The 14,864-nt window shown below is 37.1% G+C and overlaps 1 protein-coding gene across 2 annotated transcripts in view; it reads left to right on the top strand.

Moving 5' to 3' along the window:
- Positions 1-1,235: 1,235 nt before the first annotated feature.
- LOC108685112 (protein enabled) overlaps positions 1,236-14,864 on the top strand; it is a 16,145-nt gene continuing 2,516 nt past the window's right edge. Inside the window, exons 1-4 of one of the 2 annotated variants that reach the window (XM_018189763.1) lie at positions 1,236-1,447; positions 11,890-12,211; positions 12,593-12,822; positions 14,597-14,658. In XM_018189763.1, coding sequence (XP_018045252.1) covers positions 1,443-1,447; positions 11,890-12,211; positions 12,593-12,822; positions 14,597-14,658 — 619 coding nt within the window. In that variant the 5' untranslated portion in view covers positions 1,236-1,442. Of the gene's footprint in view, positions 1,448-10,515; positions 10,755-11,889; positions 12,212-12,592; positions 12,823-14,596; positions 14,659-14,864 lie in introns of those variants that run through there. The other variant, XM_018189762.1, reaches the window with a different exon arrangement.

The following is a 14,864-nucleotide window of genomic DNA, read 5'->3' on the forward strand; positions in this document are numbered from 1 at the left end:
CACACACACACACACACACACACACACACACACACACACACACACACACCACACCACACCACACCACTCGGGATTTGGCGCGAAACGTCACCGCGTTAGCGAGACACGAGACGGGTGTCGTGCCACGGCGATCGACTGGAATCGTCTATAATGCGGGATGCGGGAAGGATGTCAGACGGACGAGTCCGGTGCAAGCCGTGTCGGCGAGATCCTTCCTGCGAGGTCGCTTCCAATACAATTGGAAAGTCCGATGTTTACGTCGCCGACAGCGCGCGATCACAAAATGGCCGAATGTTTCTCGCCGACGTCCTACCGTCCTAGCTTTCTGCCGTCTGCCGCCGATCTCGTCTGTCAGAGTCGAGGGAGGAAAGCTGTCGCATCAACCGTATCACGACGATATTCGCCTGGACTACACGCTGCTCGATCTCGCCGCGATGCGATCGCAGATTTCACCCTAGATACTTTCACGCTAGACAGACCCGCTGAAACTCGCGTGAGGGGCTTGCTTATCAAGAGACACGCGTCAAGATTCGCGCATCGCTTTACGTCGCGACACTACTCGCTAGTTGATACTGGTTTAATTTGATACTGACTATAAGCTACGATGCTTGTACTTGCTTGGCCACGCGACGCCGTCACCGCCAGGCGACGAGGCGGCGAACCGCGTGGCATCGCGCGTCCTCGTGACGTCGATGATATCGCGCAATATCTGAGAATTGCGTAATGTCGGTAACGCGGATAACGTTCTTATGTTCTTAATCTGCATCAGTCATTATCTATATGTTCTATGACTGATATGCTTCATTCCGTTTTGTTATTCGCTGCGAGTACCGAAAATCTATAGGTTAGATATATGTCGTCAACTATATTTTCGATACTGACAGCCAAAGAAGTCAACGACAAAAGAAGCAATTTAAATTTAAAAGAGCTAGATTTAAAGGGATTTTAGAACGGAGATTTAAATGGATCTCCGTCGCGCCCTCTGCTGACGGATATCGGAATTCTCTGTAAAACTTTCTTGCGTAACTCGATCGGTCTCCGTGCGGGTCATCGGCGCCACTGTCGCCACTGTCGCTGCTAGCAGTGTTAGTGTTGTTGGCACTCGCACCTCGCATCTCGCACTGTAGCCGTCACTGCATAGTACACGTGAGCGTATGCGTGTATAAGTGTGTGTATGTGTGTAGGTGGGTGGTAGGGAGTCGGAATTCGGAGTTCGGAGTCGTCGGCAATGACGGCAATATGGCCGGCCAGATGTGCAGCGGCAGGGTGTCACGGTGGTGTTAGTGCCGCGCGTTAAGACTCATTCTCGTTATTTATATATGTCGAACTACCGCAAATCTTGTCCGAATCTCGCGTGTTTTCATGGGCTCGGTGATATATTGTGTAGAAGCAGGAATACGGCTTGCATGAAGGCATAGCATACGCTCACCGGCCAAGCAAACATGAAGTGAGTAATGCTTATACATGAACGCGATCGTGCGAGAAGAAAGAGAGAGAGAGAGAGAGAGAGAGAGAGAGAGAGAGAGAAAGAGAGAGAGAGAACGTGATGGACCGAGCGATCGGAGCATTACCGAGCTACTACTCTTCTTCGTATTTTTTCTCTTTTTGCGACTTGTTCAAGACTCACGTCGTGATTCGGTCGCGCCTCCTCAGCTAGACGCCAATTGTAAGAACGATACGCCGAACCGAGTCGAGTCGCGCCGCGTCGAGCAGGCAACGATGACGGTCAATATCGGCCGATCCTTATTTCGAATGCCTCGGCCCTACGACGTCTACGTCAATGTCTTCTTCGCTTGCACGGTTGTTTAATTCGCAAACATGCAACGTATCCATTATTCGGACAAAGAGTATATCGATCACGCGTCGGAGGATTCGGAGCCTTCGGAGGGCGGGCGCGGACCGTTCCTTTAATTCACGTTTTTTAAATCTCTATTCGACTTTGGAAGGGAATAGTTGCTCGTCTTGGACGGAGGATGACGAACGATGACGAAGGGCACGGACCGTAACGATTTTTGACAGCGTCCAACGATGGTAACGATGGGGCGAGTCGCACGCACGCACGCACGCACGCACGGCGAGAACGCTTCCCTTCACTCTCTCTCTCTCTCTCTCTCTCTCTCTCTCTCTCTCTCTCTCTCTCTCTCTCTCTCTCTCGCTCGCTCGCTCGCGCGCATACTTGCATTTGCTTTCACGAGCGCAGAACGCTTTGTAGAATCGCGAGCCTTGCCTTTCAAAAACAGCGACAAGCTCGTTGCCTCGCCATCCATCGTCTCCCTTTTTTCCTCCACCTTCCCTTGCACGCCTATGGGCGCGTGCACGTATAGTTGCCCGACGCGTCTTACCATCCTACCATTCTTACGTGCATCTGCTGAGCGTCTTTCGAGACACCTACAGGCTGCACTCAAGTCATCTAAATTTCTTTCTTATCCAACATTTCTTTCCATTTCCACAAATATCGCTTACTTTTTGGAGTACTACGACGGTAAACAGTTTCATGTTTTGAAGAATCTAATTGTGATTACATTCAAACTCGTCGATCATCCTGTTGTTAATTTATTTCCTATCAATTATTAGAGTCGTCAGGGATAAATCTTATTTTCTAGACGAAAATATATTTTTTTTACAAGTCTATCGGGCATAGAATAATTTCGAGTGTTTTCCTCTATTTCGTAACGTAATTAGTCGCAATATGTTACAACATTCTGTCTTTCTTTGGCATTCAATGAGTAACAGAACGTGTTGATTTGTCAACATCAAATGGAAAGCGTTCCAAATTAACGTAATATCGAAGTGCTTATAAAAAAATTTTGTCATCTCTAGCACAATGAAGTTTATCCGAGTCTCCATTTTCTTCTCGTTTGTTTGTAGAGATAAAATTTGCTGAAAAGCTACGTTTCAAGGTCTCTTGCGTCTGCAAAAGTATCTTAGTGTTTCGCTTTAATTTCACTCGCTCGTATAAGAATACACGTATATCAGATTGCGTCGATTTGTGCTGCTGTCGGTTGTCGCGTGACTTCAAAAAATGCAAAGCTTGAAGATATCGCGATGACTCGTAACGTATGACTGAACGATTTGGATTTCCGTGGAAAAATCTCAAATGACAAAGCGAATATGTGTAATTTATATACTTTTATAAACCAATTTATAAATAATATTACTATTTACTTTTAAAACTCGTCCACACACGAATGATAATTGCTTAAAAGTTAATATGTTAAACAATACCAAAAGATAAATGTAATAGACTAATGAGAGTCAGCAAGATAAATGGCGCAATTATTTAATGAACAATCAATACTAGATATTGGATTGGTCTTCTTTATTTTGAAGGTTTCGACTCTCTTTGGAGTTCTCTTCAGCAAGAATGATACAAGTATAATTAGCTTACATGTCCATAATGCCTAAGTCAAGCTTCGCAAATTGACAAAGATGCAACGTTGTTACTCACGGAACATGAAACATTGCATTGAAGCTTTGTTAAACATATTAAAACTTAAGAAGTAGAATTATTAAAGTCAAATATAAAGATCATTTTTAGAACATACATCCGTATACGATGACGTATCATTCAGATATGAAATTAATAAGAAAGCAGTCGAAATTGTCCCCTTAGATTTTAATTAGTTTTGCACACATGTTGTGGATTAGAACAGTTTCAAACAGTCGATTTCAAATAAATATTTACGTATATAACACGATAGATAGATTGGATTGCGTCCAACATTTAATGCTTCGATTAACAAACGGTTGATATTATCTAATATTTAATAACGAACGAATTGACATAGCGCAGATTTTGCAACCTTGTCTATTGTGCCGTGACTAGCGTGAATTCATTAATTACACCGCACCGTGCTCAGCCAGCGTTACATGCCCGGCAAACAAGTCTTGCATCTTGTTTTTGAAAAATAACGCCTGAAAAAGATACGATTAGAAAATTTGTCCTATGATATTATTGTAGTATCTATATATAATTATAATACTCTAATATAATACTCTAATATAATACTCTAATATAATTATAATACTCATAATAATATAATATGAAAATGAAAGATATATCTATCCCGTATATCTGGAAACAAGATTTTTTTTTAATTATTTATTTAGACACAAGTGTACAAAGGTAGATGTACAATGTACTCGTTAAATAATGTTTACAAACAACGATATGTGTAAAAATTTGCATGGATGAAATTTTAATTCTGAATTCTAATTTTCGCAACGTGCTCCGTATATTATAGGAAAGGTATACGAATATCGAACGCTTATCGGCAAACACACGATGACTTCATCCCGATAATTCTTTTCTTCCGATACATGAAATGTCCTCAATTTCTTTCATTTAAAAAAAAAAAAAAGAAAATTTTGATTTTTTTTTTATTTTCTAAGAAAGTAGATCGTCAGTTTATCGAATTTTTCAAATTTTTCTTTCACATTGTAATTTTTAGTATAAAAGATTAATGCTTGTGTTTCCATCAATGTATAGATTAATTTTAATCTCGATTCAAGTTACTCTTTATCTTTTTTTAATTTTTAGAACTAGAAAGATGAAGAATGAGTTGAGGTTAAAATTAATAGTAGTAACAATGAGCACACATATCCTACTTCAATTGTCCCATCTCCAATGTCATGTTTCCAAGTAAATACATATGTATTACTCTTTTAGGTGTTTTGTAAATTCATCGAGATTACAATCTCGGGGTTTTTCTTTGGTCACCGAGTATCGAGCGTGTGAGACGAAAAGTCAGCGCGACGAAGGTCGCGAGCGACTTCCGCTCAATTCCACGTTCTATCCTGCTTTTGCAGGAGGCGGTTAAAGAAGGAGGTACCTGAGCCTCCTTCTCGATCTCATCTTTGTTCGCGTTTCGATCTTCCTGCGATCGATACACGTACACATATAGATGCATGAGCTTTTCATGATAATTTCAAGCGATTTTTCCGTCGTCATAAGCAGACTTAATGACCACACCTGAAGGATCCATACGGACGTTTGCTCAAGTAACAAGTTGTGTTCCTACATTTACATCATGGAGGTACGAGTGTACGAAGGTTCTCTTTACAATGATTTTGCAACTGGGTCAACGTTTTCCGAATTGTACAAAAGTAACATGATATTTTCTGCATGAATAAAATGTCTTTCTTTTTTCTTTTTCTTTTTTTTTTTTCGTGAAATGATTTACTTGAATTCAAATAGCATCGGCATTCTAAAAAGTCAATCTCGTATAATCAATATTATTTTATTCATCAATGTCAGCTTTTTCCAATTGGTTCCATGCGTAACAGTTGACATAATTCTAGTATTGATATAACTCTAGTATTGTCAAGATATTTAATCATATAAAATTATCACGATGACTTTTCATTAAATTTTAACGTTAAATCGAGCTCGATCCCAGATGGTTGTGACTCATTATTATCAGATATGATCGATTGACGACAGAACACTTTATATACACACACACACACACACACACACACACACACACACACACACACACACACACACACACACACACACACACCTGAAATGTTACGTTTTGTGCGAGTACGATGATCTGGAGCATTTTCAACGTGTGTTGATACGCAATACATGATACATATGTATACTATATACATACCTAAGTACACGCGACCGACCACTATATCTCTCCTACTGAGGAGAGAACAAACCGTCGTACAGTATCCCACTGTCATTTGCTAAACCGTGGGTAAAGCCGCGTAATGGCTTTCAATTTCATCTTCTATAACTGAGCTTAATTAATTTTAATGCTGCGATAGGATGCAGATTGCTCGAGTAACCCACTTTTACCCTCGCTTAACCAGCTTGGATTTGAAGGGAGCTAGCTTTGACCTATTCGCGTGTATTGCAAAAGTCACGATATTATGTATTGATACATATTTGAAAGCTAAACAAGAATAATCAATTTCAATGCACAATGAATTAATAAAGATAAAATCAAAATGTTGAGAATAATTTCAAGTTTCATTCACTCCCACATGGAATTTTTAGTTGCACTTATTTACAGGATGTGTGTGCAATGATGGTGACTTGGTACATGTCACCCTACGTATAAATACATGTGTATGTATAACTCGAAGGTTGCACGTTCCTTTGTTAAATTTCCATTGTCGCGCCCATTGTGTTACACCTTGCTGTGTCTGGGAAAGATTTTCCACTTTCTTACTTGCACTCGTGCTTCTTTACATACGTTCTTTACACGTATGATGTTACGATGTCATTGTACAAATGATTGTAACTCGTTTGATTCAATTTCGATTTTATTCTTTGAATGTGTAACTAAATATATTTTTTCGAAATGTTTTCCATCAAAGCTTTACACGGCTTACAGGCTCTCCCTTGGCGGATTCATCTTTTGTATCACGTGGATACTTTCATTCGTCGTTCCATCCTTTTATATCTTCATTCTCGGGAAATTTGATGAAATTATCTTTACTTATTTAATAAAGTGACTGACCAGTATCGCAACTTTGATTTTTCGTCAAAATAGACTACGTCATCGATACATCGAATTATAAAAAATTCTGTAAGACTTAAAATCTGTTGGACAAAGCTCTGTGTATAGTATTAAGTATTTGTTTCAAAATCGAAAGAAATTGCATCCTGTATTATTATATGAAACGGTTCAGACGTTAGGATTCTGAAGTTAGGGCTCGTGTTATATGTATGAGAGGAGAAGGAGACTACTCGAGTGTCGAGCTTGACTTACCTATCCAATTAATGTTGACGCATGATTACCTACCTGCCATATGCTACTTTCGGTGATCGTATTCGTTTCATTAAGGTGAAGCCATATACGCTTCTTTAGGCGTTAAAATTACCGTCTTATTCCAAAAAATTAAATTATAAGCTACTTTAACCCCAGTTTCTGTTAATGCATGAGTACCTATATCGAATTTTAAACGGTAAAAATTTTTGCGTAAACTTTGTTATGACGTATATATATATATATATATATATATATATATAAAAAAAGGAATTTACTCTTTGAATAATAAAAAACAATTTTGTAAAAACTCTATTTTGTTTTCACTTTTACATTTTTTACGGGAACCTTGTGAAACACGGTAGTGAAAAAGTGAAAAATTATTCAATAACAGAACGGTTATATAAAAACTCTCACCGTGTGTAATATAATAAATGTGTCTTATAATGTAGAATGCCAGTGCTATCTTAGAATTATTCGGAGATAAAATTTTAATGGCTTATTTTGCAATAAAATATTTTATGATTAAATGATTATCTAGTTTACGATATTAGCAAACGATATTAGAATTCTCTGATAAGAAAAAGATTGAGAATGATAGAGAATGATAGAAAAATCCTATCCGTTTTGAATATGGATCTGGTTAGTGAATTCACTGATTTGAATTAGATCTTATAGGAATCTTGTACAAATTTTATAGAACTCAATAAAATATGATAGGATTCATATCCGATCAGTTGTGATGCTCGCGAGATCGATGATAAAAAATAATATAAACTTATAGAAAACGATACAAATTGATAGAAATTTTATCGTTCTCTATCAATTTCTTTTTACCTGCAGAATAAAAAAAGTTGATAGAGAAAAGGCGTAAAATAATTTATAGAGACATATTAAAGTAGCCTGTATCAATTTCCCCGTTATCGAGTCTGACGTGTCGCTCGGATCGGTTTGATAAAGCAAGTGTCGCTGAAAATGCGTCAGTGCTCGACGAGTTCCGTTTAAACGTTTTCTTTCGATAAGAGATAGATACGAATCGATCACGGAAATCTCCGCCGAGCCGAGAATTAATACAGTCGTCACGATTGGATTCGTCATTCCGCGCGATGAGAGACTCGTATAAACTAACCAGCATAGCAATATGAAAGCGAAACGTAATGCGTGCTCGCTTTTGCGACGTAGAAAATAAATTCGATATCCAATGTCGTATGTGTACCGTCACTTCAACAATCGCCACTGCTTCCTCTCTCGCGCCAGAGTACTTTTGTTCTCCTTATACTACAATAAGTACGATACAATGCAACGAGATAATAAAAACGTGACAAAAACCGCGACGACGTAGATTGCCATTAAACTTTCGTAACATTTTTCTCAGTTTAAATTTAAAACGCGAATAAAAATAAGATTTGCTTTCTTATAAATTTGTTAAAATTTGAACAAGATTTAAGATTTTTTTAAAAATCAGGCTGAAACGATTCAGGTTTTAATGATTCTAGAGAAAAAAAATCTACGTTCTTATCTTTCTCTTACATGTTGAACATGACAGTTGAAGTCGTGAACAATACTCACGATGCCTTTCGTTCTTTGCGATTTGATCGTTCGCTGAGAATCCAATCTTACGCTACACTTTCTGGGGGTCAACTTAACGAGATACAATCATACATTCATACATGGAACAGCAACAATTATTTCATTCTTTGACGTTTGATGAAAGGTTAACGCTTCCTTGAGCATTATATACTGAAAATAAAGCGCATTTTCGCTTATTTACAACAAACAAGCTTCGTTTGCTATAGACTGCAGTATAGGCTTACACGCGATTGAGATTTACGGTTGTTTTACACAATATGCGAAAAGCAACTAAGGCATTTGTTCCACTTTTACGTAATATATGGTGCTCTCAGTCTGATAGTTACTTATATCGGCCGACAGAGAGAAAGAATCTTTCTCGACGTTACTTACTTCCGACTACTGATATACAATGCCGTTCACGCTTTATGCTCTAAAAGTTTCGACATCCGCGTAGAGCATGATAAATCTGAGCACGAACGGGAACGTGACGAATCCGCGATTCCGGAAGAAAGGCCTAAGAAAGTGTATATGCGCATCGTTCGTAAACCATTATTTTGGATCTCTCGAAAAGCTCTAAGAAAATATATACAAAAAAATTAGATAATATACAGAGAGTACAAAAAGTATTCATACAAAGAAAATATTTTTTAAAAAAACTTTATTTCTAAAAAATAAATATTATCCAGCGAGAAATGAATTGATATCGAATCAATATGTTTTCAACAGCAATTTGACATTGATTCGACATTTAATTGATAATCATTTCTTATGGATAATTAATAATTTATTCATAAAGTATAAAATAGACTACATGTTTCTTAAAATTATATTTACCAAAAAGATATGTATTAATTATAGAAAATATATATCATCTGAAAAATAAGCGAAAATTAAAAGTTCCATTGTTTGGATGCTCAAAAAGTATTCATACAGTCGAGAAATTTAGTTTATAAAATTAAAAATACATGCAAAGCTCATTTGTATATATTAGAACAGAACGAATTCATTGTATAAAATTACTAATTAACGTTTATTTTCTACAAATAACACTTTTCTATAAAAAATTTCCTTATATGAATACTTTTTGCTCTCTCTGTAAATAGAACAAAAAAAGTGAATCAATCCAAGGATTACATACCTAAAAAATGAAATTTAAAAATGCTTCAGTCAAAAATGCTTCAGCGTAAAATTTTTTTCGCTGAAATGGCGGGATTTGGGAATAATATCTGTTAGTACTTATAGTAATGTCTACTTACAATTAATATTTGATTTTACCGATTTGTATTCTGTTCGCTGTAATGACGCGTAGCACAGCGATATTTAACTCGTACAGCGTCGGACAGGCGTGCTTTATAGTTATAGACCGGTAATTGTCGTGTGCAAGGCCGGTCTCTGACCCACATACAGCTGATTGACAAAACCGCCGAATGCTCCTCGATATTCATTGACCAAAAATGATTTTTACGTATGCAATGTCTAAATTATTAGTAATTATTAGTAGAGAAAGTTTATAATTTCAGAGGGTAAAATTGGTGTAAAAGAATTTTTTTTTAAGAAATTGCAAGATTTTTCATATACATTTTTATTTCCATGACTTTTCCATGACAATTCAATCGATTCATCCGCGATTCGCGAAAATATCGATTGGTGAGAATGATAGATATTTCTTGTCTTCTTCGCATTATCTACATGCATCATATACATCGTGCAACGTGGTGTAACGTAAACGGCTAGTAAACGGCCTCGAAACGCGAATCGCAACGGACACGTTGTCGCGCGTGTCGCGTGCTATGTTATCTACTTTACTTGGCCGTGTATCGTATATACAGCAGTAGCAACAGTAGCAGGATAGTCGAGGAAGTGGCGGTATCTCGCCACATCCTACCTCGTCCTGTTCCCGTTTTGCCAACCAACGGAGGGAGTACTGAAAACTGCCTCTCATGCTCTCAGTTCAGTGAAAGCGACAACTACCAAGCAAGCTAGTCTCTTCCGCGCCGCAGATCGCGAATTAGGATTGAATATCGCAGACATTTAATTACATCAAGGCGCGTAAACTGTGCCTTTACCTTACTCCGTTTCCAATCGGTTGTATCTGCAATTTTATCATTCTTTTATCATTATTTTACGTGGCTCCCAATTATGGCGAGAGAGAAAATTTCGGTGCTATAAAAATGATCTCACTCAGCGAGAAGAAGCTCTTCGCTAAGTAATTATGATGTGGGACTCCCGCGAAAATTCCTTCACCAAGACAGGCAGGACGAGATGGTCCTACGAGACTTGCTCATCCGCGCGCGAGAATCAGACACAGAATCGAGATACGTTCGCCAGGATGCGCCCTTCGCATGTAACGGTGCAAGAAGATCCCGCGTCGCAGCAGCGTGTGAATGTACAACAGCGTTCGAGCTATCTATACCGCCAGCAACGCTCTTCTTGGCAACAGGATAATCGTTCGTGGTACACAATGCGCGTCAATTTTTTGCTCTCCTCCGTTCTTCGCCTTCTTCACCTCACGTTATCGCAATATTCACAAAGTTGTTTCCCATTTGTTTCTTCATAAATGATTAATTCGACAATCCAAAGTTTCCACATGTTGATGATACAAGTCGATACAAGTGTCACTCTGTCTTTGTTGTGTACTCATTCAATGTCAAGAAAGATAGAACGATGTCACTAAAGCGAAAGCATTCTTTTTTTATAATATTTGTTTTATACGCTTATACATGTACATATATTCAGTCTGGTTCCAATTTCATGTATCCCATAGCTATGTATGTGTCGATGGAATAGTTAGGAAGCGATTATATCAGAAATGTAACAAAGTCAAAAGTGGTAAATAAATCAGAGAAATGTGTTGTACAATCTATATTTCGTCGATTTGTTCTTGTTATTGCTTTGCCGGATTATGCGACTTTCTCGTATATATGAGCAGAAGAAAAAAAATGATAAAGCGGCGTGAGAGATATGTGCACCACATGTATATATCACCCACGATTCAGTTCGGTGCAACATTTATTTATTTCCTTAGCTCTTTAGATAACAACTGCTTTAATTTATGCAAATATACCTACTTTCTTTACATTCCAATCTTCAGTTTTTTTACTCTTATATACGTAAGTAACGAAATTAATTGAAAAAATTTCATCATTGACAACTTGGCACTTTTCAACTGCATAATACATTTCAACACACAATTCTCGTTCTCTCTCCTCCTCAAGACAACGTTATGAAAAGAACAAAAGAGCTTGAGAGAATAATTGCAAATGAAAAAAAATATAAAAAATCAAAAGAATTAATTGGCAAAAAATCGATTAAAGTAACACTTAAATGGCTCCGCGGAATTTTTTGAATTCCACGAATAAATCAAATTTAAATAAATTGCTTGTATGAGCAATCTCTGCGGTTGTTAGTGCATAATATAAATAATAGATTTATAAAGCGATGAGATATATTTGTAAACAATTGGGTTGTACTTATCAATCAAGTTATATAGGCGCCCTATAAATATACCTATATTATTTACACATTAACAAGTCCACGAAGTCTCACATATATAGCCAATTTACGAAAATCGATGTTTTGTCATTTTCAGTGAAGTGAGCATATCATCCGCCCGCGCGTCGGTGATGGTGTACGACGACGTGAACAAGAAATGGGTACCGAGTGGCAGCTCGTCCGGTCTGTCGAAGGTTCAGCTCTATCACCATCAAGTGAACAATACGTTTCGCGTAGTCGGCAGGAAGTTGCAGGATCACGAAATTGTCATCAACTGTGCGATCCTAAAGGGACTCAAGTACAATCAAGCCACGGTCACGTTTCACCAGTGGCGAGATAACAAGCAAGTCTACGGACTCAATTTTTCCAGTAAAGATGACGCCGATGCCTTCGCTCGGGCGATGCTCCAGGCACTTGATGTAATTTATTATATTTCTTTTACCTTATCGTTTTATTAGAATTATTATAACTGACTCTGACTTACCATCCCGGATTTCACTATCTATTCTAGTCTTCTGGATCTATAGTTTTAACATCGTTAACCTATCGTGAAGCTATTACGGCAATTTAAGATTGGGAGCGGCCAAATTTTCTGACAAACATTCATTCCAACAAACGTTCAACTTGGATGCTATTAACCAGAAAGAAAAAAAAGAGAATTAGGGGTAAAAAACGTTTGCTATCGTGGAACATCGATTTCAGTTACGGCAATTACAATTTGTTAGGCGTTGTTATAATTGGATATATTATCGTTAATTAACTTTTAATTACACATTACGTCTTGTTGCGATGTTGCGTAGGTGCTAAGTAATGGTAGCAACATATCAAGGAGTCTTGCTCCGACAACCAACACGACTACTCAACAGCAAACCGCCTATCAACAGCAGCAGCAGCAGCAACAGCAGCAGCAGCAGCAGCAGCAGCAGCAGCAGCAACAACAACAACAACAACAACAACAACAGCAACAGCAGCAGCAGCAGCAGCAACAGAGTCAGGCAACCGTTCAATATGAGGAAGATATGGGATATAGGTATGTCTCTTTTATTTTCTTCTTGTTTCTTTTACATTTCAAACGATTTACGAAATGTAATCTATTATCTCATTACCGTAATTACCTTTTGTTACGAAATATAAGACAGTGCACATAACATCCAGTCAATTCCTGTCACGTTTTCGAACGAAATGCAGGCATGTCGTTTTTTCTTTTTTACTTGTAAAATGTTTTATTTAATATAACGAATCAGTGTGGAGACAATCATATATGAGGCAGCTTTTGGTATACATGATGTGATCGTTATACAGGACGATATATGTATATTGCATACACATATATGTAGAAGTGCGAAAAGCTTGTAGGGTGACAATTTACTTTATGGATATAGACCCATTTCGATTTCCCTATCGTTCATCTAAAACGAGTCACACATCTGTCCTGACTGGTTACAGTCAAGGTCGTAACGCGCGGATTTCCTTGTCCCTGAGCCATCTGCCTACAGGAGGCCAGACGGCCCTGCCCGTGGGCTCCGCCACCACAACCCCCGAACACCACGTGACCGTTAGTGGTGCTGTTGGCACTGTTATTCAAATGGGCTGTGCGCGTGGCTCATCGGGCGATGGATATACGAGGTGATCTTCCTGTCCTTTTAACCCATAATAATCTGAATTTCTTAATTAACTATTATCAAAGTACTACTATCAAAGTAAAGTTTTATGCAATATTATATGTTATTAACTAATACGTTATTAACTAACGCAGAAAAGTGATTTTTTTTTTAAATTTTTTTCTAAAATATGCCAAGAAATTATTGATTTAATATTGTTGTACCATATGAGACCAGTTACATGTAGGTTAATATGGGTTAAAGACTATCTAGGATCTCCTTATTCTTTATAGTAAATACGTCGAGCATTAACTACGTTAGAATAATCGTTCTATTTCTTTCCTCCTTGCATCTTTTACCTTCCTCTGTGTTGTATACTGAATCTACATGCGAAACTTCAGTTACTGTAAAAACGAGAATCAGTGGAAAAATATTTACATGATGTCGAAAATAAAATTGCAGAGAGCAATTCTAAGCGGGAGAATTCCGTCTGTTGCGCCTCTCAAAATAACTCCCTGCGCCTCTCAAAATAACTCGAATACATTGCACGACTGAGTTTGATGTTTTTTTCTAATTTTTTATGCACACTTTTTACAAAATTCAAGATATATTTGATAAATTCAATTTATCAAAACGCGGTTGTCGAATAGGTCTAGTATACAAACTTATCAGGAATAACATAACTGTTATACTTGTATGCACACATCTACATTAGCTTGCTCTGTATGGAAAGTATCTTGCACTATATAATGAAAATATAAAGGAGATTAACATCTTCTTTAGTTTTTTATGTGGTTTGTATAAATTAATAATATCTCTCTTTCGATACACTCTTAACAATAGACTGTGATGTAGGATAAGAGTATTTTCCTATCGTTAAAATATATTTATAGCAAAATAGGAAATAATCTTTGTAGCACAGTATTATTTAGCATGTTAGTGTGCGACACATTTAAATTTATCCCATGCGTTTATACATATATAATTTTTTCTCTTTATGTCAGTATTGGGAAATATTTTTCAAAGTCGGTTAAAACGAATTTTTAGTAACGATCTATATAGAAGAGATATATAAGTAATCTATTACGTATCTATTATATTAGTTGGCTGGCCCTACTCTACGCTTTATACATATTAACAATGTATTGTACATCAATGAAAAATCATTTTGTAACTAATTCCAAATCATTTCAATCTGCGCAGAACCATGACTAGAGAAGACGTGGCAATAATTCAGGAACGCAGAATGTCTCAGCAAAGTCAAGGTATTATATTCACATTTTTTAACATAATTAATTTTATATATTATGTATAATAAGAATATTATATCTAAATGTAATTTTATAACAAGCTTACATGTAAAAAAATTGCATAAATGCATTTAAATTACAAGAATTCTAAAGGAAGTATCAAATATTATATATGTTGTTATGTATGTTGTATACATATATTATATATGTACATATGTATA

Source organism: Atta colombica, unplaced genomic scaffold (assembly GCF_001594045.1).
Source record: "Atta colombica isolate Treedump-2 unplaced genomic scaffold, Acol1.0 scaffold146, whole genome shotgun sequence".
NCBI lineage: Eukaryota > Metazoa > Arthropoda > Insecta > Hymenoptera > Formicidae > Atta > Atta colombica.